This window comes from Passer domesticus, chromosome 2, assembly GCF_036417665.1.
Source record: "Passer domesticus isolate bPasDom1 chromosome 2, bPasDom1.hap1, whole genome shotgun sequence".
Lineage (NCBI taxonomy): Eukaryota > Metazoa > Chordata > Aves > Passeriformes > Passeridae > Passer > Passer domesticus.
This window is the reverse complement of record NC_087475.1, coordinates 74,027,828-74,054,743: the sequence shown is the minus strand read 5'-3', so window position 1 is coordinate 74,054,743 and position 26,916 is coordinate 74,027,828. Positions and strand designations below refer to the sequence as shown.

At 41.0% G+C, this 26,916-nt stretch overlaps 1 protein-coding gene and 1 long non-coding RNA gene across 5 annotated transcripts in view; both read right to left on the bottom strand.

Moving 5' to 3' along the window:
* Positions 1-930: 930 nt before the first annotated feature.
* LOC135294268 (uncharacterized) lies at positions 931-5,963 on the bottom strand. Of its 2 annotated transcripts, none has more exons than XR_010356398.1 (2): positions 5,811-5,963; positions 931-4,064 (listed from the first exon to the last, which is right to left on the bottom strand). It is a non-coding gene; the product is annotated as an uncharacterized LOC135294268 (long non-coding RNA). The 2 variants fall into 2 exon arrangements; XR_010356399.1 differs by lacking the exon at positions 5,811-5,963 and adding an exon at positions 4,624-5,156.
* A 2,614-nt stretch (positions 5,964-8,577) lies between these two features.
* The window catches only part of RDX (radixin), a 44,713-nt gene continuing 26,374 nt past the window's right edge, over positions 8,578-26,916 (bottom strand). For 2 of the 3 annotated variants that reach the window (XM_064409326.1, XM_064409325.1), the window contains 8 exons: positions 25,979-26,075; positions 25,196-25,359; positions 24,446-24,576; positions 22,294-22,454; positions 21,251-21,343; positions 20,177-20,419; positions 19,032-19,192; positions 8,578-9,274 (listed from right to left, as the gene is read on the bottom strand). In XM_064409326.1, the coding sequence (XP_064265396.1) occupies positions 9,238-9,274; positions 19,032-19,192; positions 20,177-20,419; positions 21,251-21,343; positions 22,294-22,454; positions 24,446-24,576; positions 25,196-25,359; positions 25,979-26,075 (1,087 nt within the window). In that variant the 3' untranslated portion in view covers positions 8,578-9,237. The remainder of the gene's footprint in view (positions 9,275-19,031; positions 19,193-20,176; positions 20,420-21,250; positions 21,344-22,293; positions 22,455-24,445; positions 24,577-25,195; positions 25,360-25,978; positions 26,076-26,916) is intronic. The other variant, XM_064409323.1, reaches the window with a different exon arrangement.

Genomic DNA, 26,916 nt, shown 5'->3' with positions numbered 1-26,916 from the left:
CTGTAAAAGGGCTGAGGTTTTATAAATGTCAAATCACATGTTTTATATACTTTGTAAATTTTAGAGAGGCATAGTTTAAGAATTTTGTTCAAATTAAATATGTTTGGGCACATTGTTTAGACTAATGTAACTAAACCTAGGATCACCTGTATTAAATGGTTTTTCCAGCTAACCTTTTGCTCGGCAGCACGAGAGATGTTCAGATTTCATCTTTAGGTGTTCTAGGATACATTTCTCAAGGTTTCATCAGAAGCTGCTGACCTAGGCACCCCAGTCACCTGGGAAATGCACATTTGCATGGGAAGCATCCTGCAGAGCGCTGGGGTTTCCTTGCCCTGCAGTACAGGGAAATGTGCTGGTGCACATCAGGTCTCTCACAGATGTTTATAGAGGCACTACCAAAACCCATGTGTGGTTCATAGTTGTTGTGTGCTTGAAATCATTTTCCACCTTCCATTTTCAGGTCTTAAAGGGTTGTCATAACTTGTGCTTGGAGTGTTGATCGCTCTGTCTACCCTTTAAGCTAAATGATTGCAATAGTTCTGCAATAGTTCAACAGCCGTGGGAGGGCCCAGTCTCCCAAACACCAACAGGAGGCCTGACTTCAGCAGGGCAGAGGTGTGGGCTGGTTCAGTCGTGTGAGAGAAGACCTGAGTCAGACTGGCGTGTGTGTAAGTGCAGCTGGGCTGGGACCTTGAGGAGCACAGCTGAGAGCTGCCTCCTCCCAAGCACAGGGGAGATCTCACTGCTGCTGGCAGGTCATCCGGCCAGGATTGCCCTTTGCAGGCTTTGGGAACACCTACAAACCAAATTTGTTTAGATACTTAAGAACATCCATCCTCTCTTTTTCAAAGTATAACAATCTACTCTTCGCCTTATAAAACAAAACCTCTCTGCTTTTTTTTTTTTTTTTTTTTGTAGAACAACCCATTTTCTTTTGGTCTCAGATCAATTAACCATGTGAGATTGGCTGATTCATTACTTTTTTATTTATCTAAATGACATTCTTAATGAAACTGAAATTTAAGAACTGCTTTCCCAGCATCCTGCAAGGAAGCAATGCAAATACAGCAGCAATAACTATATTTTGTAGCTCTTTTCCCAGTCATTATCTCTGTATTTGTGTTGAGTAGGTGAGATTTTAATATTGTCCCGAAGTCCACTGTGGCAAAACCATTAGCTAAAAATGTTTGGGCTACTTGATAAAGCAATTGTCAAACTGGCTCTTCATTCCTTCACTGGTTGTTCTGTATTGTTTCTGTGATGTGACTATTCACATCTTAATACCACCTCTAAACCATACAAAAAACCATGTACATGGATTCTGCTTTTAGAGAAAAAAAATAAAGATTCGTTTTCCTCATTGATGGGCTGGTTTTGTTTCATAAATTTAAAAAAAAAATCTCCAGAGCAGTTAGGAGTGAGTTATAGACAGCTTTGTGTTCCTACCTGTGCAAAACCTATAACAAAACTGCTCACTTTGAGTAAAGTGGAACAGTTTCAAAAATAGAATCATAGAAAGGTGTGGTTAGAAGGGACCTCGGAGATCATGCAGTCCCAACCCCCTTGCCATGGGCAGAGACACCTTTCCTAATCTGAACCTATTTTCTTTGAGTTCAAAACCATTGCCCCTTGTCCTCTCTGCCCATACAAAGAGTCCAGTTCCCTCCTTTCTGTAATCCTCCTCAAGATCCCAGAAGGTGCTGTAAGGCCTCCCGGGAGCCTCTCTTCTCCAGGCTGAACAATCCCAGCTCTCTCGGCTGTCTGCACAGGGCGGGTGCTCCAGCCCTCTGATCATCTCTGTGACCCTCTGGACCTGCTCATACAGGTCAGCATCTTTCTTGAGCTGAGGACTCTGGAGCTGGATGCAGCAGCATTGCAGGTGGGGTCTCACAAGGGCAGGATCCCCTCCTTTACCCTCCTGGCCACAGGCAGGATGGAAGTGGTTTTCTGGGCTATGAGGCCATGTTGTTCACTCATGTCCAGCTTTTCATCCACCAGCAATCCCAGATCTCCACAGGACTTCTTTCAATAAGTTCTCCTGGTCTGTACTCATGTCTAAGGTTGCTCTGACCTGCCTTGCACCCGGACTTGTTGAACTTCCCTCTGGATGGCCTCCTATCCTGCAGGTATGTCAGCTGCACCACCCAGCGTGGTGCCACACGCGAACTTGCTGAGGGTGCTGTCACGGTCTTAAAGAGCACCAGTCCCAGGACAGAGCCGTGAGGGACAGCACCCATCACCGGCCTCCACCTGGACATTAAGGCATTGACCACAAACCTCTGGCTGCACCAATCCAGCCAATTCCTTACCTCCTGAACAGTCCAGCAATCAAATACACATCTCTCTAATTGAGAGCAAAGAGTGTCACATGGGACCATACACAAACATATATGATTATAGATTATCAGTTCATTTTTAATGTAGTGATTTGTACTTACTAGGCCCTTTCCCTTCATTTTGCTTACCAAGAAAAAAGGCTCTGGGATTAAGAAGACAATCACTCATTTATAGTAGCAAATTTTGGAGTTAGACATTGTGCCAGTGGACCTAGTCTCCTCTTAGGTACTCCTCCATATTTAGTTGTCTTCCATCGCATAATTGTTAGTGTTGGCTAGTTCTGGATACTGCAGGGGTAAGTAGAACAGAATAGAATTTCGAATAGAATGGTTAAGAACTATTCTAGTGAGTGCAAAGATTGCAGTTTCTGATCTGCTGCTGGACACTGAGCACCTCTGTTGCATTCTTGTCAGAATTCAGGCTGGGGCAGTGCTGGCCCAGGTGCTCCCATTGCCTCCAGCTCAGCTGAGCCCTTATATTCTCCACATGGAAATACATAACTTTTTTTTCTGAATTATACTCTTTGAATTGTCATAGCTACTTTTCATTAAATCAGTGCTTGGAACTTGTGCAGAAAGGAATCTGAGTGGATGATCACATCTCTGGTGGAAAGAGATGGATTGACGGTCTGAGGTGAGGTTTCCTTGGCTGCTGATCTGGACAACCCAGAGCTGCTGGTTCCTTTGGCTGGGTGCTTAAAGTATTTTTGTTGTGCCTCTGCATGATGGATCCAGAAGCCTTCTATTTGCAGTAGATGAGAAAATCAAATAATGTCTCCTGTGTACTTTCCTTAATTATTTTTAAAAGTCATATTATTCACCTGGCAAGAAAATGCAATTTCAGAGGGCAAAAATCCCTCAAAGCACAAGTAAAGGAAGGGTTCACTTTATGGGCTCAGGACTGTGAATCACTTCTGCTGCATTTCCAGGCTGAGCAGAGCTGTCCCAAGGCCCTACACATGTCTCATGATGCTCTGTCCTACTCCACTTGCTCTGCAGCCTCCACTCCAGCAAGTTAAGATGATGTGTTGCTTTCCTTGCAAATCCCTGTCTCTCAAAGTCATTGCTTATGGGAAAAGGAAAGGAAAAAACACATCATCAGTTTCAGATGCAGAAGAAACTGACAGTGCTGCCGACACTGTGCTGTCCCAAAGCTCAGGGCTGTAACTCCTGAGAGCTGAGGAGCATATGGTGGGGTTGGGTGGATAACCAACAACAGCCATCAGCTCATTGTCCCTGCAGAGTGAGAGGTAGCAGGGCCTGGGGCATGTCCAGAGTTTGGGCTGTAAAACCTGTGCAAAATAGAATTAACAGATTATCATCTGATATATTCTCTGTTACTAAGGTGTTTGGCACACTGAAGTTATTTTCTAAAGAATAGCTGCTCACTTCCCTGACTCTCAGGTGTAGGAGGCTCCAGCCTTGAGCTGTGGGATGCTGGCTGACCATCATACTCCTCTCTCCTGCAATGAGGCCAAGCACCCCCAGAGCCCGGCCTCCAGCCACAGGTGGTTGTACAGATCCACCCCCTCTGTTCCACACAGGGTGTTCAGCAGCAGCAGCACTGCTAAACTCTGAGGGAAGGGCACTAGAAGTGCTGTGGCTGATCTTGACCGATGAACTGCTTTAAACATCCATATTCCAGCTGTAACTCCTGTCTTCAGTGAGGCCTCACAGCCACTACCATGCTTGCACTCATTCCTCATTTTGGAAGAAACTGGTGTGCTGGAAAATTAGGAGTTTTAAAGTCACAATTGTGATTTTCCATGTCCCTGAACATGCTGGTTTGTTTCTTTAGAAGTGATTTGCTGGCACAGGTTGGATTTCAGTTTTTCTGATTGCTTCAAGAATGCCAAATACTGCCAATTCTTTTTCTCAAAACATCAAGTTGCTGGTGTTTGTATAATCTGGTTTGGTCTCTTTGGATGGTGCTCCCACCACCACCTGAGGTTTCTCCTCTGTAGCTCTGCTTTCTCCCTTGGGCTGATCAAGGACCGTGAGTTTCCCCAATTCAGTCAATTCTCTAAATCCCATGAGATCTGCCTATATCACCTGCAGGGCAGGCCTAGAGACCCTGTCACCAGTTGACAAATTTCTCTTGCAAAAGCTTTAACAAAATGCCTGTGAGCCTGGCAGGCATCACAGCAGCCCCTGATGCAGGTTGAAGTGTTGTGACACTGGAGATGAAAGGGCTCTGTCACTCATCCTGGAGCTGAAACCTGAACTTGACAACCTGCATGACCTTGTCTGGAGAAGCTAGGGAGAGGCTGCTGTACAAACACACAGGGATGCTCCTGGCGAGACCGTTTCCAAGCAGGACAAAGTGCCACTTGGGCTGCTCTGGGCAGCATCCTCCATCCTCACAGGATCTTTGAGCTCATTCCGTGTGAAGAAATGGAAGGGACATTTAGAGATTTGGTGTCCTGCTGCATAAAGTGCCCCCTTTGCTGGAACTGTAAAGAAAAAGCTGGCATGGAACTGGGCCCATTATGAGCACATGCACTAAACACCACCATCACCCTGCTCCTCAGTGTCACAGCAGAGGACCTGTGCTCAGTGACCATTCCTGGGACTCCTGGCGTGGCAGAGCCAGCAGTGTTGGAAATGCTTGAAGCTGCCTCCACCAGCCAGCTGTGTCACACACCCTGTTTCACTCAGCCTTCCCAGAAGGCTCCCACAGTCCTACAACCAGCACCAGGAAGGAGCTGCTGCCCTGCATTTCCCTGCCCATCCCTGGGGACATGTCCAACCCACAAGCCTGTTCAAGGAGAGCTTGGGAGAATCTTCACGCTGAGGAGGACCTGCATAAATGCAGCTTGTAGGAGACCCAGGAGATCAGTCCCCCCTGGGGTTCTGCAGGGCAGGACAGGGGTGGCTCGAGGAGCAGGAGTGTCCCAGTCCCAGCACAGCCACCAGTGGGTGCTGGGACACAGGTGAGCACTCGGTGGCAGTGGTGCAGAAGATGTTCTGGTGCCACTCCATCTGATGGTCTCTATAGCAACAGTCAGGCTTTTTCTTTCCCAGCTGATGTGCCAGGAGCAGCAGGTAGATATGACAGAAATTCAACGCTGCTATTAATTTACATGAGCTGGGTAAAGTGTAAGCAAGAGGAGTGTGGGGGATAAGGAGCTGGCAGTGTTCTCCAGGCAGGTTCCTTACACCAGCCAGGCTCACCTTACAGAGATCCCCAACTGCACCCTGGAACCAGAGCTGCAGTGGTGGTTTGGGTGACCCAACATTCCAACCCTCGTGAAGTGGCCTAAAAGGGGGAAAGTTGCATTGGCCAGGGTGCCTGGGAGAAGGAATTTCTGGATTTCATCCAGCTCTACAAAACCTTCAGGCATGCACAAACCTGGATTTTAACTTATGTTCTACCAATTTCAGGAATAGAAAGTCTATTCTCCCTGGTGGGGGGGAAAAAAGGATGAACTGAATTCAGTGACAGAACTGCCTCAGGCAGTGTTTTGCTACCTGCTCTCCCACTGCAGCCACCTCCAGCAGTTGTTGGGGACTCTGGCGTGAGTCACATGCTTGCAGAGTGCCTATAAGCACAGAGCTGCTGGGGCTCAAACCCAGTTAAACATTTTGGGTTTTCTGGGAGGTGCAGACCACGGTGATCCTCGGTACTGAGCTGCCCCCAGTGTTCTGCCCTGGTTTCATCATGGTCACAATGGCGAGGAGCGCTCCAGGAACTGCAGAGAGGGATGATGTTATGTTTGTTTGTTCCTTTATTTAATACCTGATTAAATGAGCTTCCCTCAGTTCCTCTGTGACAGTGTGATTTAATTAATGCTGAAGCCATGCACATGGGATGTGGCAGAGCTGCTCACGGTTGGCACGGGCTACATCTATAGAATGATTTTGGAAAAAGGAAGACGTCAGCATGATAAAAATGGAAAGTGTTAGTGTGCCATGTGCTGCCAGGAAATGGGGCTGCTACCCTATTCTAAACCTGGATCAGACTTCTAATGCAAGTTAAGTTGTTCACCCCACCTTTTACCATTTAAAATAATTGAATGGAATACCTGCCCCCAGCTGAGGCCAGCAAGTGCTGCCGTAGGAGGCAGGCAGGCTTCACTCTCTAACTCCTCGGGGCACAGCCACTATGGAAAGCCAAGCGGCAGCAGAACTTCAGTCACACCACAACAAAAACTGGGAAGAAAACCCCAAATGGTTGCAGGTTTACAACCTTGCCCTCTGCAGTCAGAGCAGTGAGGTGGCTCAGCTGTGAGACTCAGGGTGTCTGCACTCCATCGATTGCTTGCCCACCTAGCCAGGGCCACCAGCTACTTCCAAATCCACACCCTGCTGCAGGCACAGATGCAAAGACCAGCGGTGAATTTAGAGGAAAGGTCCAGGATAAACTACAAGGAGAAGCAAAGCTGCTGGCCACCCATCAAGTGTGGAAATAGCATGGAGGAGAGAGGGACAAGCAAGGACACCACCGTATCAAGTGGCAATCGAGTTGCTTCCTGCCTTACAGACCAGGCACAGCTCTCTGATGCCAGCCATTCACAGCCATGACTGAATTCACTCTCTCCTGCCCTGCTGGATAGCATTTTTCATCGTACAACTCTGCTACAACATTTCAGACAGACCTTTACCTACAGGTAATTACCAATCTGCAATTCCAACAACATCCTAACCAGGGCAAAATCCTGACTGCCGGGGCGGCGACTGAGAAAGCTCCTGTGCCTGAGCAGAGGCAGGACCGGCCCTCACGCCCTTCCCGGCAGGGCAGACTGCGGCCAGTGCCGGCCATTCCTGCTCATCCAAAGCGGCTGCCGCAGCAGGACAGGCGCTGTTCCCAGGCTGGGTCCTGCAGCAGCTGCCACCCCTTCCCGGACCAGCTCCTGCTGGCTACAAGCAGCAGGTTTGACCCTGCACGTCCAGCTAACGAGCTGACAATCCGACTGTCAGAGCCACGCCAGGCCAGCTCGAGCAACAGTGAGAGGGAGCCCAGAGCTTTCCTGCTATCACAAACTCTGTTTTCGTGCTTCTGGTTTTAAACCTGGCTGCTAAGGTACACTTCATTTTGCCCAATTCCTGATCTGCAGGACATCCACCTAATGGACTGACTAGAGAAGCTAGAAAGCATCCTAGGCAGCCAGGGCAGCACTAGACAAAATCCTCAGGAACGTTTCATGGTGGCACTAAAGAAATGTTTGCACAAAAAGGTTTTAGTACCTTTAACTGTTGGTGCCTGAAGCAAGCACAGTCCTAACGAAGGCAGCTCCAAGCAGCAGCTAGAGCAGAAACACTTCCTAGACATAAAACCCAGGGAGGCCACTGTGCCTTGGTCCCCTGAGCAACTGCTGCAGAAACAATTTTAAATAATCACTCATGTGCTGAGCCAGTCCCAAGACCCCAGTGCTGGCCTATGTGTGCAAATCAGACCCTGAAACTCCACAACTTCAGATTTTATGTTCTTCTTGGCATCCTAAACCCAAACTTGTCTTCCAAGGGCGGAGCCAGGACCTTGTTTCAGCTGGTGTTGTGCTGGTTTCCCAGTCCGGGGAGGCTTCCTTCTCGACAGCCCCTGTCTCTGCAAGGGTTTCAGCAGGAGCCTGGCCACGACCTGCTGCCCACCCTACCCACCTGCAGCCCTGAGCTGTGGGGGATGTGGCTCCCAATCCTGCCAGGATGGAGGGTCCAGGGCACACAGCCCCTCCTCCCTGAGGCCAGCTGGAGCGCTGCTGCCAGAGGTGCTGCCTACAGGAGGCACAGCAGCAGCTCCAAGGCAGCTCCCAGGTCCATGGGATGCTTGCAGAGCCCCGGGGCAGCTTCCTCCTTGGGTGGTTACCACCCAATGATTTTGGGCACATGCTGGAGGCTTTGGCAACTGCTGCTTCAGATCCAGGTCCTCTGAGAGATCTGCTGGCACAGTTCCCAGTGCAGGAGGCCATTGTGCAAGAAGGCACTGCAAGGAACACAAAGTTCACTCTGAGGAATATACCAAAGTTTGGCATATTCCCGGGGCTGCTAGCGGATTTGAGAATAATTTGGGTGTCTATTTACTCAGTTAACAGCTTCCTTAATTAACAGCTGTCTTTTCCTTCAAGAGTAATCCATTCTTTGCAAATAAAGTCTCTCATTGGCTTACCTGGTCGTAGCACCCAGATATTTATCTGGAAACTCCACTTTGGATTAGTCCTACAAAATTAATTAACCCTTGTCAGAGAAGTGAAAGAAAATCCACTAGCACCACTGATCATCAAATGAATAGTGATTCTTTGGATGAATGTTAAAACCCATTTATTCAGGCTTTTGTGCAGGGTGCACAGTCCAGCAGTTACGTATACACAGTATGCACATCCTGACAGCATACAAAAAGGCAAGGAGCAACGGGGTGCTTACACTGGGAATGTATATACAGACATATTAAACTGGGATTTTTACATTAGAAAATTATCTGACACTCTTCAGGTATCATCAAGGCTATTAGAAATTGTGTAGAAAACCAATAAAACTTGGAAAGTATCTACTGTCATTTCACTTTACCCAGGCTGGATGTAAGTCAGGCTTCCCACACTACATCACTTGTGGACAAAGCCTACAGGATGCCCCAAGCACTTTGGAGGGTCACATTACTCTAGCACATCCCATTACAAGTTAAAGATTAACACATTAGTATTATTTCCTGTTTTCCTGGAAAGAACAACAGCTTAAATACTTCAAAGAGCTAATTTTCTCCTGGGAAAAGACGACAAAGGAAAGATTCAGAGACCATGAGAGAATCAAACACTAATGAAATGTTGTAACAGCACTTCCTGGTCCTTCCAAAAACTCTTCACAGACCAGGCACCTAATTTAAAGCACTGTACACTGTCCAGATTTACAGAAGTGCAATAGCAGGCCTTGGCAGACCCCAGGTCTTCTGCAGATCTTTACCTTGCTCCTATCCTAAGGGTTGCAAGAGATCGTACTTTTGTAACCTGCACAGAAAGACACAGAGAGATCAAAAAGATTTAGCAAAAGGATACTAAACAATAGACAGAAATATGCAGCAACATCATATGAGCCATGCTTCACTTCCTGCAGCTATTCCATATTTAATTTCTGACTGAACTTTGTTCCTAAGGTGTCAACAGAACGAAGGAGAATCAGAAACAAAGTGATTTCAGAAACACACGACCCCTGTGGCCAAGGCACCCAGGGACACCCAGAACCCACCTTCACAAGCTTTCAGCTTGAAGAGCAGGTCCAACTCTCTACGTACTCTTCTATGCCAAATTTTTGCAGATAGCAGTTCAGTTTTAGTATCAAATTTTAGCATTACAAAGAACCTAACTGAAAATCCACCCAGGGTAGTTTTAAAGGACCAATCCACTCTTGCAGGTAACACAAACCACATGTGAGTGCAACAGAGATTGTGTTAAAACTGCTCCCAAAGATGGCTGAAATAAAATGCTTTGTGCACAAATACACCAAATACAGCACATATTTGTAGAACATTCAATCACAGCCAGTATGATTTCAGACGTATTTTCCTTTTAGCACAGCACACGTGCTGTTTGCTGAGCAAGCTCTGGCATTTAGTTTATTCCATTTGTTCCTTTGCACGAGCCTTTTGGAGAAAAAGGTGAGTACAGCATAAAGAATCTCTCTCAATTTTATTTCTCTCCTAAAGTTTAAAGTTCTCTGGTGGAAATCATTATAATGAGTCAAAACTTACTTGAGTGGAGACACATTTCAAAAATTTACATTTTCCATGTAGAGAAAAACATTGTTGAAGTGGCTGGAAAATCGTTTTCCTTTCAGAGAATGATTCCCTTAAATATATTATGACTAGGCAAAGAATAACCAGTATTTTATATCCAACCTTCCTATGTGAACCTTCCTTTGTTGTGAACATCTCATTCTGATTGTTTTGGAGAAAGAAACACTTCAGCTGTAAGCAGCAATATATCATAATACTTCAAAATTAATCAGGAAAAACAGTAAATAACCAAATTTTCTTTGATATTAGTAAACATAGGGAATGAACATCAATTCAAAAAAATGAAGCCTTCAATAGGATTTTTTTTTTTCATTTATGAGTGGAGGTACAGCATGTAACGTGTAGGAACATCAAAATTCTCTGCCACAGCCTGTTTCCCTCACAGATAATTTTCTGGCACAGAAAGTCAGCAAGAACTTCCAGGGCTTGACCATAAGCAAATAAGGCATGTGGTTAAGACTGGTGTTTTAAAAGTCAGACAGCAATTCCTGGACATGGGTGGGGAGAAGAAACAGGTTTCTGTCAGTGAGTGAAACTGTAGGCTGGGAAGGCACCACTGAAACCAGTGAAATGTTTCCTGGTACTGAGAGATCCCCAGGAACAGCCGTCCTTCACAGGTGGCTAAAATCAAACATGCACATAAGTAGATTTGATCCTGAGACCAAGAACAAACCTGAACCATATTCACTCTGTCTGCTGAGATATTTTTAAAATTGTATTTTAAACACAGTTTTAAAAAGTCTCATTTTTAAAACAATTCAAGATCAAAGTTCCTATAAGTAGCAATTTTACATTTCACTTTAACACAGCCATTACAAGGCCTGATGCCACATGCTGTATTAGAAATTTCCAGTTTAACAATGCTATCTATACATTTTTAATATATATGTGCATATATACACATACATATAAATTATCAAGCTCAGTTAAACACAAAACAAATCATGATACCTCTTCCTCAGAAAATAGTTTCTTCCATTAAGCTCCAGATTGCAAAGATAATTTCAGTGTCATAGGCAAAACATAATTTTACAAAATTGCTGGAGAAGGAAAAAAAAGCATTTTTACTCTTAAATTGGTGGAATAAGACACAACAGAAGTAATTAAGGGAAATATGACTGAAGAATGATTCAGTATTTTCTTCTCCAGTGCTCTCAAAATAATCCAGCAAATGCAAATAAATAAAAAGCCATGTGAGTTGTACCAAAGTACTTTTCTATAATGAATTTAGTTTGAGAAGTCCACCTAGTCATACCTAGCTGTCTGCCTCCATTTTTCTCCTTGAGTCTAAGGTCTAATTAGTTAGCTAAGTGCACCATATTTTTTTGCTAGGACTTCGGGCTTAAACTTACCCTCACAATGTTTTTAAACTAATAATTATGCAACATCTTCCTTCCCTGTCTTAATTTGCATTCTCATACTGAAACAAAGTTATTTAATTGCATTGAAACTGTTGGTGATGTAAACTGAAATCTGTTCTTCAGATGAAATAAAAGGCATGACACATTAACAAGAAGGAAAAAAAAAAAGAAAACAACAAAACAAAGACAAGCCCAAACCAAAACCAAGCAGTAAAAGCAAAGAGAATGAGACATAAGAGCCAGTTCAAAGAAGACTGGGAGAAGCACATATGAAAGGACCATCTCAAAGCATACAGAAGCCACTGCTAGAAAGAAGCAGAATTCCAGGATTTATTTTCATGGCCCTCTATTACAATGAACAGAGACAGGTATTTTCCCCCACACCTGCCACTGTGTTTACAGACAGATGTCCTGGGGTGACTCTATGATGCTCGTATCCCCTTTCGTCTGTTTAATCCAGAAAGAAGTTGTGCACCCTTAGGACTGGTTCTGAGAGCAAAGCAGGGAGAGAGAAGAAATGTGCAGTTTGTTTTCAGAAGCTGCACTCACTCCACATTCCTGCTCCTGGACTGGGCTGTCTGTGCACAGATAGACAGACAGACAGCAGGACAGAGCTGTCCTTTTGCTTTTTTAGTTAGTTTTAGCTAGTGAGCTACAGCCCATGAAGGGGACTTTCTGAATTTATCATCTCTTTGGAGCGGCAAGAGGTTTAATTGTTTAATACTGTTCTCGGGTTGGGGTTTTTTTTTGGTTGGTTTTTTTTTGTTATGTTTTGGGTTTTTTTGTTTGTTTTGTTTTTTGGGGTTTTTTTTTTGTACTGGTGAATGCTTTGCCTGTTAAATAAACAGTTTTTTCCATTTTTCTTCAAGGAAATATTTTCCCGAACCAGCTGGGGGAGGGACCACTTGAATTTGCTTTCTAGACAAACCCCTTTGGAGATTTTCTCCCAAATTTGCCCTAAATCAGGACAACAGGGCAGGCTGAAGAACCATGGGACACCTGACTCCTGCTCTCAGGTACCTGTGCTTATGCTATAGAGGAGTTCAGCTTTTACAAGAGTGACCTGCAGAGAACGTTCAAGCCAGACAGGAATATAACAATAAATAAGCCTTATTTAGGACTCCACAGGAAAAGCCAACTATTTCATGGCTGGTTTTTGTTGTTGTTGTTTTTTTGGTTTTGTTTTTGGGTTTTTCTGTGTTTTTTTTTTGTTTGTTTGTTTGTTTTTTTTTTTTATATCCAGGACACCTGTTGTGCAGAAAAGCAAAGCTGCAGCACCATGCAGTTGTGCCTGACAGCTCTGCTGCTTGAGCAGGAATAACCATCCTGCTCCAGTGCTTTCTCCTGCCTAGTCCAGACAGCCAGATGAGCTACACAATGCAAGCACAGAATTTCTCTCTCTCCCACATACTCCTTTGTGCATGTGAGCAGAGCTGGGCTCAAAGCTGAACCTCATGGGTGTAAACACCATGATTCAGATTCTGCATTAACATATTTGTTTTCTGACATTTTCTCCAGAAAGCTACCAGCAGTTATTAACTAATCAATACAATTATTTATGCTATAAGGTGGCATATGCCATGCATGTCTGGTAAGAGAACATGCATGCAAAATTAATCCAAAGACTATTTTGAGAAGCAGCAGTAATAGTTCTAAATTTGAAGATGATGAGTTCACTGGCTTTGCTGAAAACAACACTAAGATCCCAAATGCAAAAGAAGAAAGAGCTGTGTTTCCAAATGGTATGGAAAAGTACAACTGGCACTGAGCAGTGAGACAGATTCCCAAAACACTGTTCACAAGAGAAGAGATCCAAGAATTCAAAAAGTGAATTAAACTGAAGAAACACTGTTAAGGACATGAAACAAACAGTGGAGTGCTGATTAATGGTGTGAAGATTTCTTAAAATTTTTAGAGATTTTTCTGATGTGTGAACAAGGTTACCTGCATCTCAAACAATGAATCTGCTCATTTGGAAGTAAATGAATTTGTTCCCAGCAGTAAAGGCAGTTGGGATCAGGGCTGACTCATCTGTGTATTCTGGATGTTATTTCTCAAATTCGCTGAAGACTGAAATGGACTTGGCAGAAAAGTTTTGCACCTCGATCTCAATGCAAATGAATCTCTTTCTGGCAACACAACTGCAATTACCATATTCACAGAGATTATTAATTAATCAGAAGTGCTATTTGAATAAAAGTGTGGCTCATTGATATATTTTAAGAAAGCATTTGATACAGTAGTCAACCATTCACCATAAGTTTAATTCAGCAGAATGTTACTGAAGCCACAGATTAAGAAGTTAAATACTGTATCAAGTTTAAAGAAGAACTCGAGGGTGAATAAGAGGTGTGAAAGCTGAGGCTGTAGGGAGCTGTGGATACAAGATCCCACTGGTGGAGGGATTACTGTTTCACAGGGGCACACATGGGTTTCGTGTTGCTGGAACAAGCAGTGGGGCAGCAGAACCCTGCATGTACACAGCTCCTGGCCCTGCAGAAATGTGCTGGGGAAAAATTACCACACTGCAGAGGAAGTTATAACTATAACACAGAGGCCAGGCTGGGAGCACGTGGCCTTAAGAACTCCAAGACCTTTAAGTGCTGGGCAGCAGGTTTTCTAAAAGCCTTCAGATAATGGCAACTCCTCATCTGTAAATAAGGCAGCTTAAAAGCAAACAAAGAAACAAATTTAAAAAAACAAAAACAAATAAGCAGAAAAAGCAGTGCAATTGTCCTACCTCTGAGCTTGATCTCTTTTCACCTGATCCACTTATCCATAGCACAGGAAACATTAACTCTTATGCACACGTGCATTAGGAACATTTGCACCAACCAGGCCGCCTCCTTTGATGTGCATTTCCATCTCCCCTCGTTTCTTCTGCTGCCTAAAGCCTACTGCTGTGAACAGAAACACTCTTGACATATTATTTGCAAAAGCCAATATAAACGCCTCATGGAATACCAGCAATTCAAAATGCTCTGTTTCCTCCTGCTACCTTTGCTGTTCCCTAAAGTATCAGCTATGTGGACATAATCTGTCTCTTCCTGAGGCACTGCTGCAAGTATTGTGGTCCCTTCTGAAGAAATTTCATAGCTTGGTGAGAAAGTCTTTTGGGCTTGGTGACTCCACTTCATTCACATTGAACAAAACACATACATTTGATATGGCAGCAATCTCTTGGGTGGAAGGAAGGAAAAAAAAAAAAAAAGCAAAGCAAAGCAAAGCTTCTTTAATAGCACTCCAAAGTGGCAGTTTATCAACTCAGACAGTAAAGCGAACACAAGTGACAAACTCCATGAATCAAAACAAAATCAGGCAACTGGATCAAGACTCAGCTCGGTGAAATGAAAAGTACAACTTGCTCCAGAAAATTGGCTGCTAAATTTGCTAAGCAGATTGTTGGTCTCACACCTGCCACAGGACTATGCTGAAAAGGAGTCCTCCACACAAGTAAATAATGAGCCAGTAAGGGAATCTAGTGCACATTTGCATCATTCAGGGTGTTCTCCCCTCTCTGAGCCCTCCACCATCACACCAGCCCTTCAGCTTTAAGTTGCCCCTTGCTGCGGATTGGGTCCCCAAACTGGGAAAAGGAGCAGCCAGGAGAACTCCCCTGCCTGCAGACCAGTTTTGTGGGGAGGAAAGGCACTGGACTGTGCTGCCTGGGAAGGGAGCAGTGGGATATGGCACTTGGCAGGTGCCCATGGCCACCAGCCAGAAGCATCTCCTCAGCCACCCAGGCAGCAGAGCATTCCCACTGGGAAGCAGGTACCCTCCACCAACAAGCACAAACAGCAATATGTGCCCCAAGGGGGTCAAAGAAATAACCACTGTTTGTATGTTGATACATTGACACTTTCCATACTGCATTTTCCAGGAAAATCTTATCTCCCAGCCCAGATAAGTTAAATTATGTGTATGAGACAACTTCTATTAATAAGTGAACTTTGCTCTTTTGTAAGGAAGCTTTCAATTTCATGTTGCCATTTTTACTCTAAGTATATTTGCAAACACCAGGATCAACTACCTCAGCCCACTTGGATACATCATCACATCATTGTTAAAAACCCCTGAGGTCTTGGGCAGAACAACTTCTTAGATTATCCATAAGTAGACAGACATGGAAAATGCCTGCATATAAGTTCCTATTCAAAAGCACTATTTTAATCTATTTTCATTAAAAATTTAGAGAAAATATTTGTGGTACTTTTTATTCAGAAGTTTGAAATACCTCCTTTAGAACAAACCTCCTTTTTGTTGAAAGTAGGTAATTTGAAGAACTCTAGAGAACATGTTTTAAGAAAAATGCAAAAGCACTATAACGCTTTCCATACGGGCACAAGTGAGAGAAAATGTAGGTTTTGATGTGAGAGAGTGGACTACTTCAAGAAGACAGAACATCTTCTTGCACAACAAGGCATTCTGTTTTATTGTAATAGTGGCACTATTTTGCATCTTTTTCTCTCCAACTCAAGAGCATATTTTTGAAAAAATAATCTTTCAAAGCACTTGTCTCCCTTTTCAACCACACTACTGGGAAGCCACATACCTATGCAGAAGCTCTCTAACCTCTCCAGCAAGTGAGAAACCTCAGAGCTAAGGCTTCAGCAGGAGGGGCTCCAACAAGAGGGAAGTATCAAACTAGAAATATGCATGTTTACAAGTACCAAGTTTTAATTCCTCATGGCAATTGTGCAAGGCCAAACAAATTCAAGAGAGAATGGAAAGGCACTTGCAAGGAGATCTAATTTATGTGAGAACGTTTTAGCAGGTTACTTGTACACCTATTTACATGGGACTGTTCCTGTCTTTATCAAGTGTATTAAAGAAAAGCCCATTAACTTGCCATTGTTTAAAACACATGGCCATGCATGTGTTTGACAGCACTGTCTACCATAAGGTACAGTATCAAAAAAATAAAAAGCCAAAAAACAAACAGATCAAGATTTCACAATAATTAAGATATTGACCCATTAAACTAAATTTCACTTAACCTGGGGCTATGCAATAAGTAGGCAGTGATTGAAAGTTCTTACGTACCCACAGAGCTCTTGTATGGCCAAATTACCCTCTGTTCTCAAGAGAGCAAATTTGCTGTGATGATTCACATCCTGTTTTGAATTGACAAACACCAGTGCTTCCTCCTAACTGTATGTGGTAATTTCTTAAGCAAAATACCATTCTCTAGGGGTACAATTTGATTTTTTTTATTTCATTCTGACCAGAGTGTGAAACAAAAAGCTGAACAAAATTTCCACACTGCTCTGGAAAGAGAGGCTATTGCACTGTGCTCAGTAAAGCGGTCAGAAAAAAGGGGCATTAAATAACAACAATGGACCTCAGAGAAATTAACTGTATCTCTTTATTGTTAACCAATGAATGTTATCCAAAATAGTAGATGTAATTGTAGCTTAATTGTACAACACAAAACATGATGCTAAAAGAAAAAGCATGTGGAAAATTACTTCACCGAGTAATCATTAGATGTATTCTTAGTATTTCTGCACCAGAAAGTGTTCCCAGCTGCTGGTGACAGCAGCTATTACCACTTTGTTCATTGTGAAAACCTGTATTACAAATGGTTTTTCCTGGTTGTTCGAATTAAAAAAAAAAAAAATCACACAGCTTTATAAATGGATCAAATCCATTCAGTCCTACTCTACATGTTGTAGATTTATGAACAACAATCTTTACTGGTATTTTTTCCAAACACTGAAACTGATGGATCAGTGTTAGTGCACACTTTTCAGGGAAAAATGAAAACTCACTGGAAGCACAGTATTTCACCTGCCATGCCAAACTGTTCAAATACTTCAGAAATTTGCTGAAGCTTCGGTGTATGAAGCCTGTGAAACAAAAACTGTTCTTACAATGCACTGCAAGTTGAAACACCAACTTCCACCAAGCATTTTAAACCATGTGCACAGCATCTGCACATCAGTCTTCAAGGTCAAGCAGATATGTTTAGCCCCACAAACCAAAAATATATTAATGTATCTTTATTTAATTTTCATGATGTCACCCCACATAGCCAAACTTTTATTCTGCAAAATAAAAAACCAAACTTGGTTGGACTGTTCATGAGAAATTTAGACCTATTGTGCATGAAAAAAATGTTTAATAAAATGGCAAATTTTAATAGATGAGTGTAAATTTATGAGTGCATAATATCAAACAGAAAAAAAGCTGAACCATCCTCAGAGAAACCTAGGTTCTTCCACTGTTGATACTTACTAGGGTACTCTAACACAGGGAGTAACTGAAGTCCACATTAACTGCAAAGTTATTACTAAAGTTCAATTTCTACGCAAATTTCTCAAAAGAGCAGGTTTCCTTTTCAAGAGGGAAAGGACTTAATCTGACATCAGATATGACAATTACAATACTAGCTTCATTGAAAACTGAAGCTACAAACACTTTTACTCCAAATCTGGGAAGTTTCGTTTTGTATTTGAAACCCAAACTGACTGACACACACATTCTACACCCCTCCCAGAATATAATATACCAGTGACAGGTTACAGCTTTAAAACACACCAGATGCTTTTACAATTTAAACTCAACAGAAGGCAGTTAGACAGTACTTAGCATTATAAATCCATAATAAAGTAAAATAAAATCCTAGGAGTAAGGGCTCCTAGCAATCTTTGATGTTACTGTGTAGTGACAGTCAATTTAAACAGTTATTTTCATGGTGTTTGAAGGACCAGTCATCATGTACATAGTAGTGAGGTAGGATACTGTCCCCTCCCTGGGACTGATGTTTTCATATGCTCCCTTGCCAGAAAGGTCCAGATCTCCCTATTGCAAATAAAATAATTACAAGCAAATAGCACATTAAGCTTTGTTTATTTTTTCCCTCTTTGCTGCGTTGGAACATTTTGCACATCTAAAAGAATCAGCTAGGAAAAGCAATACTTACTCAAGCCTATCAGCAGCCATGTGCTGCCCACAGGTAGTGTTCCATTTAAAAACATATCCTGGAACTACCACCTGCCATCCAGACCTTTGTGAACAGGTAGGCAAAGAAAACCATCAATGATGACAGGACATGAAACACCAAAGAATTTCACTTGGGGAAAAAATAATAAAAACCACAAACACAAAAACCCCCAAAACAAGAAAAAAAAAACAAACCCCACAACCAAAACTGAAAGTGAGCAGTATTAAACTCTTAATGGAGTAGCTACATTGAAAACTAATTTTAAACTTCATACTGAAATAGTACCTATCCAGTTTAGGTACAGTTCCATTTTTCTTTCTATTTTTTAATGTTTACGCAATATATACACTTGTCAGTCATTAAGTACTTCACATCTGTTTCCAAAGTGGGGAAAAAACCCAAACAAACAATGGAACTGAAAACACAAAGGGGAAAAACCTGCTCTTAACCTCCACACACTCCCCCCACCCAAAACCTAGGGTTAACAGACTGCCTTACTGTTGAATAGCTTCCCCTAAATTTGTCTTCTAGTCACTGTAGTCAACCTGGTATTAAGTGCTTTGGCAAAGTGGGGTGCAATCCATCAAATCTGCAAAGGCCTGCTTTTTTTCTCTGTTGGTGGTTCAGCTTTACGAGGAACATATACGCAAAATACCAGCTCTCACATTGCTTCAAACTCATCAATACGCTGCTTTGTATTGCCTTGTCGGATTTGCCGGAGAGTCTTGTACTTATCGCGGCCTGCTTTAACATTCTCAGCATGAAGGACATCATTTTGTGTTTTCTTGGTTTCATCTCTGGCTTGGGCCAACTCTGAACTTAAAGCCTGTTGAATAAAATATTTGAATTTAAGTGCTTTGACTAATCCTTTAACAGTTCTGGAGTTTCTGATAACAACTATTCTGCAATCTGGATAAGAATTTCTTGAATGCCAACCTATGGAATGCTTGTTGTGCTCCTCAGTAACTCAAGTTGTGAGGTCTATCAGAAGGAATGCAGAAGGAAAGATAAAGAGAGCATAGGATTCTTTCCTTACATGATTGTAAACATCAAACTATATAAAAAAAAGCACCTCATACACCATAAAATCCGAGCAGAAAGGGACCAGCAGGATAAAGCAGGAAAACCACCTTATATTTCAATTTTTCTGTAACTAAAGACTTATCTCCCTCATCTGGTCACTGACTGACCAAGCAAGAATACTACACATACAAGATACTAAGACAATGCTACCAGACAAAGTGGCAGCTTTCCTTTTCTTCTATTTTCTTCCCAAATAAACATTTTGTAACCAGGAAAAGGGCTACCACTGCTACAGATTATTATGTTTCGAGGGATAAGACTTGGCCTGGGAGGAGTTGCTCAGTTTTAGGGAAATAAGAATAATCCAAAATGCAAAAACTCAAATTACACCCATTTACAATACCTATGAGTGACTACAAACAAACATAAATACTACCAAGCAAGCATCTGTTCATACCACTTAATTAGTTTTGGTATTGAAAAATGAAAGCATTATGTTTTAACTGCAGAGTTCTGGAAATGATGTAATTATTAGAAACATTTACTGGCCAATGCAACAGCATACTTACACTTTAAAGCTATAAAGCACAATCCTACATTCAATCTTGCTATACACTCCATTTTTAGAACACTATGAACAATATTGGTTGGTAAACTGGCAATAAACCTAATAAATTATAAAGAAGCCGTTTCCTTGGCAGACCATAACATCAGTGAAATTTCTTACAAAAGAAGGATGAAAACCCAAAGCCTGAATTGTGCTCATACAGCTATGAATCCTCATTACCTGGAGCTGTTTCTTAACACGTTCATTTTTCTGTGTTTCTGTTACCCGTTCTTCCTCACTCCTGTGATTCATGACACCATCAGAAGACAGTTCTGCACTGGCTTCAGCATTGTTCTCATCATGTTCATCGTGTTCATTCTCTGTTGGAGGAATAACTGGTGGGGGTGGAGGTGGAGGAGGAGCAGACATCACAGATTTCAGTTCTTCTTTGGTCTTTTCCAAGTCCTCTTGGGCTGCAAAAGCCTAAATACAGTAAACAGTACTTAGCATCTTTTAAAATGACTTTTCAAGAGTCAGCAAAATAAAAATTTGAGATGTTCTCAGACACACTAAACTGTTCTTTATAACTGATATGACTAGCTTACACACTGAAAATTGTCAAATAGAGACATAGAGTAAAAACCACCAGATATGGCTCAAAATAAGCTCTACTAGGGTCCAGCTATTTCCAGCAGTAAACAAAAGACTGAAGGAATGGGCAATCATACCAATTGTTTTCCAACTTTCCTTTTAAGGAGGCTAATTTAAGGCTCTGGGATTTCCTAGATCAAAGGTGATGACTTCAAATTTCATACTTAACCAGAACTTATGAAAATTTGTTCAAACCCTTTTGGAAACCATGCACAGTAAGTATTCACATTCCATAGCTAATTATAGATTTTATGAAGAGATACTATTTTGCTTTAAATTTTTGCCCAGCTGCATTTCACATGCCTTTGTTAACTGTTTTGGTTCAGCTTTCCATCAAATCTCACACCACCCTCCTGAGGTGTTTTCCTCTCTATTACAAAGCTCCAATCTATTTCACCATCACACAAAAGGAAGCAATTTCTAATCTTTGACCATACCTTTGTGAAGACAATGTTCCCCCCCTTCATGATTATGTAATATGTAAGACATGAGTTAAACAGAAGCATAGGCTGGCTTCAGTAGACTGGAGGACAAAAACCTTTAAGACTTTTCTGAAGCCTAACAGAAAGAGAGATTTGACCCCAAGGACTTCTAGTGAAATTTCCACACTCATTTCCCTTAGCCTCTTTGAAGTTCTGACTTCACACAGCATGGGCTCATTACTTTGTGCTGCCATTCTGAAGCTTCCTCTTCTTTCTTTTTCTTGGCCTCCTCTAGAAGTGCAATCTTGGCTGTGAATTCAGCAATTTCTGCTGCCTGAAACAAACCAAAGAACAAAGAAGTTTTAATTTGGTATCAGTCTGGCTTTGCAGTGGAAGAAACCAGAGCCTTTGCTATGATCCAGCTTGAAAAGAGTGAGTTACCATCTACCAGTTCTCTGTGAAAAATAAAAATTTTAAGTACACATGACAGAGGAAATGAATCAGACTACTCTTGCCTAACAGAAATACATCCAGAATAAAAAATATTTCTCTTCTGCACTTCCAAAGCTTGCTGGAAAACAGCAAGCTGTCATTACAAACTAGCATTTCAGGCTGTTTCATTCTAATACAACTTTAATGGTCCCACCATTAAGATTATGATTCTGGATCATAATCTCAGTACTATTAAGCTAAATCTTGTCATCAGAATTATGAGCCAAGTTTACAGAAGATCAAAATATCAAAAGCTCATTTATAGTTGAGAAATAATTCCTTCTGTTTTCATGCCTTTCTTGATTATTATGCACAAATCCTGAATTAGAAGTAGTCTACCACAATGTGAGAAGACACTGCAAATACTGACAATGGGAGAGGAAAAGCAACAAAAAACCCCCAACAAATAGCAGTGTCACCAACTCTCCACCACCAAGCTTCAGAACAAACCTGCCTCAGAGAACAAGCTTCCCAGAGGGCTGCAGAAGGAAGCTACTCTTGTTCTCAGCTGAATAAGCCTGAGACTATTAGAAAGAGAATGTAATGAGTGTTGTCAGTCTGAAAGGTGGTGGTCTTTTAATCTCCTACAGATCCAGAGTTTTATTTTTGCCTTGCAAAGCAGTGGCAAGCCTAATGCAGTTTTCTAACAGTTCCCACAACAATCTGTAACAGTATCTAAAGTACCTTTGTGTTTCAATGTACTTCTTCATTTGATATAATCAAGGGCAAAGGCTAAATTTTCAACTGTCTTTTCCAATTTTAATCCTATTTTGAGGGAAAAAAGTTTCTTACTAGCTGCTCCTGGTTCTTCATTTGATCAGCTGCCTGCTTGGCTAGAGCAGCTTTGGCTACTTCAGCTGCTCGACGTTCCTTTTCCAGGCGTTCTGCTTCCTCTTTCGCACGCTTCCGTTCTTGATCCAGTTCTAGAGCTCTTCGAGTCTGCTCCTCTAGCTCTGCCAAAAGGAGTTTGCAGACAAGGTATCACTACCTAGCTCTTCCTCATACATATCACAGATACCAGCTGTAATATGCCCAAAATAAAGTAACCTAGAACACTAACCAAGATTCCCAAGACCACCTCAAGCTAAGAAAAGCTGTTGAGCATGTTACCCCATTCCATGTCTGGTTTCCCCCCATTTTAAGATATTCCTTGGATATCCTTCATCTCACCTGACATTTCTGAAAGCCTAGTGTTTCAGAAAAGTGTCACCTCACTGACAGAACTACACACCAAATACATGTACATATACATGCATGTGGTCCTGCCATAAGGATATTTCATGTACATTAAATCACTCTTTTAAAGAAAGCAAACAAACTCTTCTTCTTTATTGAAATGCCTGACAGATTTCTTAATCACAGCTGAAAGTTTAGGCACATGCCTCCAGCAAAATGACTTAAGACCCCCTGGAAGGGTCAGAAAAATTCTTTGTATATCAGAGGAGGAAAATTTTAAATCAAGGGAGAGATAATAGCTGTCCAGCTGCCTGCATAGCAAAATATTGAAATCTAAGGGCAGAACCCTTAGTGAAACAGGAAGAAGTAATAATCTAGGAGTACTGCAAGGTTAGGTTTACACAGACAAAATTATACTCCTCCCCTGAGGAGAAAAACGAGGTGACTATGAAAAAAGTCTTTCTAAAGCTCTTTGCTCGTTCTAATGATAAAATTCCCTTCACCAAATTGTGCCTTCACCACAAGCTTTAATACCACAAAAGCACCTCCCCAGGTATGCTGACACATGCTTCATCTTTGTACTTCTAGTGTTAAGCAGTAATGTAACCGTTATTCTCCAGTTGGTTTCCCAGGCCAACTATTACCTAGGTTATAAAATTAAATGAACAGCATTGCAAGTATGTGGGGTTCTACAAATACAGTACCTAGAATTAAATAAAACAAAGCTATTTAAAAACACAAACAAATCTTCCCATGAAGATGGAGAACACAAAACTAACCCAGACCATTTATATAAAAACTTTTCCATGTGTGCATAGAAGGCTAAAAAGAGCAGCACCACACGAACATTTTGTATTGCACCAGAAATAAGGCTATATTGCTCACAAAGTTATGAGAAAATGTGTAGTCAAACCTCCAGAATCACTCTGACACTATTTTGTCCTGAGCCAAATAGCTCTCCCTAAACAATTCCACGGCAGAGTTAGTGTGTTACCTGTCTGGATGTGCCCAACCTGTTCTGCATTGAAAGACTGAAAAATGCAGGGGTAGAGCTCGAGAGCAGTGCCTGGCATATGTAATTTATGTAATTTATTTGCATAGAGTGATTCTCTCTATGATGCTTGAAGCCAAGAGTTGGGAAAAGAAAGGAGTGACAAAACTGTTATGAATGTGAACCAAACTTGAAGTAGGGGAAAAAGGAAAAAAAAAGATAACATGGAGAGGAAGGACTAGGAAGTCATGGAGGCAGGGACTCTACAGGGTGATTTAAATACAAAGAACTGTGATTGGTGAAACTACATGTTTTGTCACTCATGTCTGACAATTTCTCAACTCTTACAAGGGAATAGGAAAGGAGGAAGGAACAAGGAATTTCCAAATTAAAAGCTAAATTAAAAAAAATCCTAGAGAAAGTACTTTGAATCTTTCCCTCTAATTTCCCTGCTCCCTTCAACTCCAGGTGTTCAGCACTTTAAAGCATTTCATAATTCTGAGTTGAACCGTGTATGCATTAATTTTCTTTTTTACTAAATCAAAACTTTTTCTACATTAGAAATTGGTTTCATATTAAAAAGATACAGGCAAAACCATGCACACCATCATTTAAACACTGAAAAATAGTATCTCTCATATCAAATAAAACACCACTAAATTCTTGCCACTATTAGTAAAATAAACAGCCCCCTCCCAAAGTAACAAAAGACACGGACATACAAAAAGAATTGTAAACTAAACACTGTCACTAGATTTAAGAAATCTGTGACCTCACCTTTCTGAGCTTTCATTGTTTGCTCTTCAATTTGTCTTAGGCGCTCCATTAATTCCTCCTTTTCACGCTCTATTCTTTCCTTTTCCTTTTCTGCTATCTCCCTTTTTTTCTTCTCATTTTCTAATTGTGCTCTGAAAAAAATAGTGAAAAGGGTTTTTTTTACTCTCCAGCATATTAAATGATACTCTTTGGATGCAGGTAGCCAATTTTTCAATTTACTCAGCTAGCAAGGAAGGACAATTTTAAATGCTTCTAATCCTGTTTCTGCTTCAAAATACTGTAGAGAAGAACAATTTGTGTACAGTACTGATAATCAACCTTGGTTTTGGTTCAGCCAGGTAAATCCACAATTATATCTGCATTTTAGGCATTATGTTTCATCTGGGCTAGAGATAGCAACAGTATTTTTAAAATACACAAAAGGTAAGCCAGGACATTCTTCACTGAACTTGCCTTAAGGGTTCACCGTAGAGCATAAAATTCCCTAAGAATCAAGCAACAGAGAGGTAAGATTTGCATAAAATACATAGTGGGGAACAACAATACAGCTACTATTACTGTGCTGAAAGCCTAAAAAAGATACGTTTTTATATTAAGACAGGGGAGCCATGCCAATTCACAAACCCGCTTACACAGTACAGAAAGAAAAGCGGTTCTCTCTTTTCTAGAATTCTAAGATATACTATATTCTATGACTTGTTAAAAAGGCAGAATTTTTTTTTTTTTGTTTCATGGAAGTTTGTTAATTACCTTTCCAATTGTTTCTGATGTTTCTCTTCTCTAGCTTGGGCCTTCATCTGTTGCACTTCAATTGTATCAGGTTTCCTCCGCCTCATGTACAATTCATGATTTCCCATACACAGTGCCAAAATTCGCTTGTTAATTCTCAGACGGGGTGCATAAAAAACGAAATCCTAGGAAAAAAAGTAATTCCAGTATACCTATTAACCTAAAAAAATAGACTTAGACAGGATTCAAAGCATTATTGCATTCTTGCATTTGTTAAATTAAAACTTACAAATATTTTGATATTTTGAGTAAGTGAACACTATAATCTATAAGCCTACTTACTGTCAGAGACTTGTAAGATAAATTCAAAATTGCACCTTGAATACTCCAGAAATTAGCTGGTTTATTTTTTTTTTCAGAAATGAGACTATTCTCTACTCTACTCAGAAGTCATTTGACCTAGAAAGTATAATGAAATGTGCTGTTGTAATTAAAAAAAAAAAGGCAAAAAGAAGAACAGAGGAGGAAAGAGGAAGAGAATTCAGCATCTTATGCTGTCTTTTCAATGCATCACAAAGTATTGGTTGACTTAAAACCCCTCAACAATTTAGAAGTATCAATGAGAAGGGAAAGAGAGAAAATAAACACACATATTTCAAAATGAACATTTTGTTTTGATTACTTACTATTCTATTAGCAAAAATAATAAATGTCACCAATATTACACGCCTTAATGCCAAAGCAAGTCCCTACAGGCTTAAATCCCTTCATATAGCAAGTGATTCTATTGTACACACTACTTACAGGGGCCTTTTTGTCAATTGGCTTAATGACAAATTTTTTGTCATTGAAAGAGATGTTTCTTATTTCGCTCCAAGGAAAACCAATCTTGGGTGTCAGCCTTCAGAGAGAAAAAGTTCTCATTAGAGGCAGCAAGGATGTGCACTTTATATATATATGAGTTCAATAAAGCTTATGACTGCACCATTCTCACTATCACACTTAGCAACATTTAGAATATTACAACATTATGTTTTAATGTAAACATTAGCAACAGTTCAAGTATATTTTGGTAGATTTTTCTTTTGATAAATATTCCATCAAATTAACTACATTTTAATAAATTACATAGCATTGTAACAATAGAAATTTTGATTTGTGATTTATTCTACTACTATTACCTAGATGCTAAACATAGCAATCATTTACTCATTCCTTTTATGGCATTGGTAACTCTATTTTCACTTGAAAGAATAACTATTGAAATGTGAGAAATTGCCATTCCAAATACTGAAATTAAAGTAACTTCCAGTCATGTCGTACTTCTGTTTAGCTTAGATGTGTTCTTACGTTTACAGAATTCAAGTTAAATTTATTTCCCTTGCATCTTAAGCAAAACACATTAAATTCAGAAATTGTTACAATGTTATGCATCAACCACATAACAGTAAATATTTTTCTGTCAGCACATTTTTTTTTCAATTCATATTATCTTAATTATAAATATCAGAAAATATTTAAGTATTTGATTGCTAACTATCAGGAGACAGGAAATACCAAAAAAATTGCCTCATAGCTCAATCTGATCTGAATATTTTGAATATTTCCTGCTTTCAGGAGTTATATTGCCATCTAATGGCAATTAAGGCTTACAGAATTTTGTTAGAGTATATACATTTAAAGTTGACTGCTCCCATCTGGAATCTGACATATCACATGTAACTTCAAATCACCGTGAACGG